Source organism: Euwallacea fornicatus, chromosome 33, assembly GCF_040115645.1.
Source record: "Euwallacea fornicatus isolate EFF26 chromosome 33, ASM4011564v1, whole genome shotgun sequence".
Lineage (NCBI taxonomy): Eukaryota > Metazoa > Arthropoda > Insecta > Coleoptera > Curculionidae > Euwallacea > Euwallacea fornicatus.
The window spans coordinates 87,774-94,155 of NC_089573.1; the positions used below are offsets into that span (position 1 = coordinate 87,774).

Genomic DNA, 6,382 nt, shown 5'->3' on the forward strand with positions numbered 1-6,382 from the left:
AAAACGATATTGGTTTTAAATATTTGTATTAACCTAGAGCAGTAATAAACTACATTTTAAAGTGAAATATTTACAATTATCTAGGTTCATATTATATCATTAAATGATACAAATTTACAATTACTTCTGCGAGGGTCCATGAAGGACTTAGCAGAGGAAACTTAATAAATCATCCAATTATATAACTATTTTAAACTATTTTCACATGAAAAACAAATTATTTTTTAATTTTTGGGAAATTTTTCAAACTGGAAATCACATACAAGCAATAATTTTATTATACTTACATTTCATACAATTAAATCAAATAGATTAAATTTTTATGTATTTTATTCACACGCAAGCTATTCAACCACTGCAATTAACTATAGGTATATAAAAAATTTTTACTCATTTCGATGTAATCGGAGTTTAACCTTGAAAAATTGTTGAAAAATAGAGTTTGCTTTTAATTAATTAGAAATAGGCAAAAGAAAACATTGCATAAATTACGTAAACAATACCTCACTTGCTAAAACAATCATACACCCTATAAATCTAATCACAAATCAACTTAAACAATGTGCAACCAAAACATCAGTTTAATTCTCTAACACTTTTGTAAAGTGGTTAAAAAAGTATAATTAATGTCCTTAATTAATATATTAATTTGACGAAGTTCCAAATTATAGTGGTTATAATCAGTTAATTATAATTCCAGATTATTTTTAACCACTTTCAGTACGAATTTGTACCTCAGACATCATTTAGATTAGATACCTAGACAAACTAAACTGTTGGTACTTCGGAAGCACTTTATGAAAATTGTTAGCTTATATTTGAAATTGATTATTTCCTGAAATAAGAAAGATATTTGAATTGGGACATATACTCAAATATGTAGATTCCTGGGCTATGCTACAGAGCTATTTAAAGTCTCATAAGTTGCGCTAAAAACTGCTACAGGGACAGAAAAAGGCGATGATTTTAAAGAAATTTCTTCAATACACAACGGTCCGAAAAAGGTTATCTGGCCATACCTTTTTGCAGTAGTATACAGAAAAAAATTACTTGAAATATGTTTAGCCAATTTTTGATTTCGCACTTTGTTAAAAAACTTGATACTTTCAACAAAACAATATATTTGAAAACATCATTCTGATACGGATTCTTTTTTTATTCTCACTCTCACAATCAGCGCATGCAGTGGATTCTGGGCAACCTGCTAATCACTAAGAGTGGGATGCTAGGAACCTACAGATGTGACAGATTAACTAGGAAAGACTGACAAAATTTAACATTTAATTTATTTAACAAATGAAATATATAGATAAATTCATAGCTGTGCAACGAATTCCATTTCTTTGCGTTTCACAAATCATAGATAGTTGTGAACCACAAAGTAAGAGTATTAGAGATTTAGCCAGATATTTATTTATAAATGGATATTAACGTCAAATGCTCACTTATTATGTCATACTAATTGCTATCAATAATTCTCACTTTGTCAAAATCTACTCGTCAGTACAGTTTCAAATCCAGACCATTGAAAAACCATTGTTATTGAAAAAGTATCACCAGGCTAAAATAAACTTCATCAGGGAGTCCTTTATTTGGCCCATAAGAGAATGGGATAAATTCTGTAACTGGATAAAACCAGTATTAATGTGGTAATAAATGATGGGAAGATGCGCTAAATGTGTCCAAAAGAAAATTATTCAATGGATATTACATTCATGATACATGTAAGCAGAAACACAAAATTATGGAAAGGCTTTCTTTGGCGTGCTGTTGACCTCTAGTGAAAATTGATAACACTATGGTTTAGTAAATATGCAGACAGTTTTAAGAATCGCATGCCTCTATTTGCCAGAGAAAATTTTCCGGCTTCCTGAGTGTAACGTAATGATGAGTAATAAACTAAAAATTTTCATTACGCGTTTCGAAGAAGAACAATTTGGATAGGAAATCTAAATGTTGTTACAGGCATTAGTTCCGGTTACTAAAATAAGGGCAGCCAAGTTCATTTTCTGGAGCTCAATAATGTTAGAATAAATTCTTAACGGAAATTTTTAATTCCTTCAAGCCGTATAATTAACCACAATTTCTGTGATTTCCTAATTAAATTTAACTGAAAGGCAAATACTTTTTACAGCCCACAACCTAAGTTAACCGGTTTCTAAAATAAGGTCTTTCTACTATCTAGTCAGATCTTAATCTTCTAAATGCCAATCACTCTATTGCGCAGCAAAGACGGACATCCTTGTGCAGATCTTAAGATGTGCCACTGGCCGAGATAACTAAACTTTTAAACTAGTAATGACGCTTCACAAAGCAGATCTCTATAGGAACTAAAGTTATGTTTATGCAATAGGTTTTCAAGATGATCTTTTGATTTTGTCGTCTATGAGAGTTCAAATTATTAGTAAACTGATATGTGGCTGTACGATTTAAAAAGTAAAATTTTCGAGACAATATAAAAATCTTCAATGTAAGGGCACAATAATTAGGTAACAATAAAGCCACGTAGATAAGATAAATTCATACTTAGCCATATGAAAGAAAGATTTTTACATAGTTATAAATTTCTTAGGATAAAGATCAATAACATATTGTCAGTTTTTCTGTGAAAAATCAATCTGCGTACAATAAACGGCTAATAAACGGCTTGAGGTATGTTTCTACAATTATTATTGTAGTAAAAATTAATGGACTTTTTCCAGGTTTATTCATTATAATCCCACCACTCTTTTTCGTAACCCTCGTGAACATGCTCCAGTAAAACTTTCCTCCTACTATCACAGTATCTGCAATAAAAACCAGAATTAAAAGTTTCTTTCACTCAAACACATTTCATACCTGTATTTATCCTGCACTTTCTGCTTAATATCTGCTAAGTTTTCAGACGTAATATCCCTCTCCAAATACTCGGACAACGTCTCAGTAGCACTTTCTAGATCTTTCTGGTTATCTTCGAAAATCACAGACTGATTGTTCTTTTGCAGGTAATAGGCAAAGACATAAGTGTACATAAGCGTTTGCCTACACTGACATAAAATATCAACTGCTCTTTTTAAGAACTGAACCTCAATCCAGCTCATATTATGTTGCTGCATTTCTTCCATTTTCTCTTTTACCGAAGCATAGAGTTTATGCTCGAACTTTAACGACGCCATGTGATTCATGTATCTGTTACAATAGAACAAATACCGTTGGAGGGCAGAACGAGATCTTTCTTGCGCATCACGAGCAGCTTTTGCTTCATCTTCATCGTAGCTAATGAAAACAATAATCTGTTAAAGTATGACATATAGGCTGGTTAAATAAGAATACTTTTCGATTATTTTATGAGGAAAATTTATAATATGAATTTATCAAACTTTGAACTTTATTTAACATGGTAGAACTTAAAATGCAGAATTTCACCAAGATTTTATTTATGATAAATTTTTTGGAATAATAGTATACAACCTTCAATTCATAAAGCATCATAAAACGCTTCTATTGTGATTCAAGAGCGTTTCTAAATGATTCTTATTTTAGAGGGAATTTTTAGATTTATTGCAATAATTTTTTTTCAAATTTAACTTACCGATTGCAATTATACCAAGAACTGCCATGAGGTTCCCATGGCCCTAAACAGACCCAACAAAAGTCTGCTTTGCAATTTTGGTTTTTACAAACCATATGGTTGCAACCTCCATCTTTCTCTATAGTCACATTACATCTCGGGCATTCTTTTGTATTGGCAGCAATCCAATTGCTTGTCTCAGAGTCATCATCACATTTTTTAATCCACTTCTTTAGTAAGTGGCACTTGACAGGATCATGCCAATTTTCTCCACAGGCAAAACAGAAAGTGTGGTTACATTTACAGGTTACTTTGTGTGGTTCCACATATTGCACTTTAATTGCATTACTGCAATCTGGAGAGGGGCACCATCTCAGTAGACGATTACACTAGCAACAAAAAATAAATGCTAATTCTGTATTTAATATGGGAGTTACTAGAAATTCATATTGGCGTTTTTCTTTAATATGTTTGCAAATAGTTTTAAATGTATCATTTTCTATTTGTTTTTGTGTCTGGATTCCAAAGAGTGGGTAAATTACATACTCTCAAAAAATGAACTAAAAATTTGAAAGATTTATGATGTTCATATGGTTACCTCAACAAAACTGTTTGTTATAAGATGCTGGTATTTGAGGCGGACTTTAGAGTCACGAACCAATCTCATGACGCTAGCATCGTCAACTAGAATATCACAACCATGTGCGGCGCAAGCTATGGTCTGACCCACCCCCTCCTCCATTATTTTAGTTGTTAGATATTCACACCAACAATGAGTGCAGAAACGATGCCCACACTCTAGCCCTGTCATGTGCTGAAAAACAAAAAATATTGTAATTTACTAATTGCTTTGAAAGTGAATAAACTTACAGAGGAAGGTAAAACCATGAAGCAGATTTCACATTCTTCAGTGCCATTGGCGCTTTTCTTTGGAGGCTGGAATAGGAAATTCAATGTTATGAACTTTATTGACTTATTTGTATATTAACCAAAAAGAAAAGTTATGTTAACAAATTAGTTTTACTATACATACTTAAGCATGATATTGTTGTGGAAGTTTATTTCTTCACAATAACTAAGATGAAAATTGTTGCTTATCTAAATGAAGCCAAGTGACTTTTATGGATTTTGGGATACATTAATTTTAATGTTTCAAGTTGTGAAGCTTTTTAAAGTGTAGAGAGGTCTAGGGTGACTAAATAAAAGAAAGAATATTGAACATCACACTTTCAATTTGGACAACTTTTAAGGAACTGTTCCTTTTCTGTGTATTTTTAAACATCTAAAAACTCCAACTCTAATGTAAAAGTCTCACCTCAAAGGTGATAACAACAGGTGAATAATTAAAATCCAAACCCAACAATGAGAAGGTATTTGGTTCCATAGTTGACAGATCTCACCACAGTAGTTGGTTCCTTAGTGGTTAGTAGTACATATTTTTTTGAACATAGAAAATGGATAATCAGATCCTTTGATCCTATAAAATCAATTTTATTATTTTGACGCTTGGCTCCTTGTAGATAAGTCAGATCCAAATGCTGAAGATTGTTATTAACAAAGCATTAACTACTAGTTTTTAGTCACTGTCAAACTTAATCCTTTTGCTGCACAGAGAAATATATTCATAGTAGCTCAGAAATTGTATATTGTTGCACTTCTAACTGTTCAGGATAAATGATGGTCAATTCAGAAAAAAACTGTTTATTTCATATTTGGTAAAGTTAGTGTGACAGCTATACACATATATGTGTCAGGTAATAATAAAAAATAGTGTGATCTTTGAAGGCTTTCAAAATTGGGTGTCACAGCAAAAGGGTTAAAGTAGCTATAACTTGGAACATATAAAAATATATAAACAAACATGGAAAAAGACATATGTTAGATGTAGAATATAAATAAATACATATGTTCTAAGCTAAATACCTTAGTTCTAGATGTAATATTCAACTTCTTGAATGGATTAATAACCCTGGCTTCATTAAAAAGCTGCTCTTGGTCACCATCATAGAATCTTTCCATTAACTTTTCTTTGTCCCATCGGAAATGATTGAGGAGAATCCTTGTAGTGGTTGCAGGTATCTGAAGATGTCATTCAATTTGTATACCAAAAATGAGTTTGAGTTTTATGTATTATGTGGTAATTACATATTACTAATAAATGTGAAAGCCTAACTTTTGGGTGACTGTAGCTTTAGTTGTCGTCTCAAGTGTTAACTGAGGCGTTAAACTATTGAGTTTGAGGAATAAAAAATAGGTACTTGGATTTCCTCACCTCAACAACAGAATTTACATCCTTGATGGAATCTACCATGTGTTGAACAATTTCTTCTGTACTGAGGACCTCATAAGGATAATCATCAGAGTCAGTTTGTTTCTCTCGATGTCCAGTAACTTCAACCTCCATAGGAAAATCAACATCATCCCCACTGGATTCATTGCCTGAGTCTACGTCGTCGTAGGTTTCTTCTTCAGAATCCATTTGCCTCTACGAAATAGCCTCCAAAACACTGGTCTTTAATATATATATATTTGGTTGATCAAATTGTAAATGCAAATGAAATAATTACTAATTTTCCACCGAAATTACTAATTGGTATGTGGATACATTTTCTTTTGTTGCCAACCCAGACCCAAACCCGTAATGATTTATATGACAGATTCAGCCATTTTGGCTACTGATTAGTCTTTTGTCTTTGTCAGTCACGTCAAGTTGAAAGGGGTGACTTTTTTGGCGGATCGATAATTAAAAAGGAAATTGACACGGAGTTTTGTGTATTTTGGGTTGCTTTTGCTTCACTCTGTTGTAATTTTCAGATATTAGTTAAATAGATA

The 6,382-nt window shown here is 32.0% G+C and overlaps 1 protein-coding gene across 1 annotated transcript; it reads right to left on the reverse strand.

Annotated features, from left to right (window-relative positions):
• Positions 1 to 9: 9 nt before the first annotated feature.
• Positions 10 to 6,217, reverse strand: LOC136348444 (E3 ubiquitin-protein ligase ariadne-1-like). The gene is made up of 8 exons (XM_066299247.1): positions 6,118 to 6,217; positions 5,823 to 6,062; positions 5,474 to 5,629; positions 4,421 to 4,486; positions 4,149 to 4,364; positions 3,572 to 3,939; positions 2,839 to 3,255; positions 10 to 2,786 (listed from the first exon to the last, which is right to left on the reverse strand). Exons 2-8 carry the CDS (start codon positions 6,027 to 6,029, stop codon positions 2,705 to 2,707), a joined length of 1,512 nt encoding a protein of 503 aa, XP_066155344.1. The 5' UTR covers positions 6,030 to 6,062; positions 6,118 to 6,217; the 3' UTR covers positions 10 to 2,704.
• Between the last annotated feature and the right edge of the window lie 165 nt (positions 6,218 to 6,382).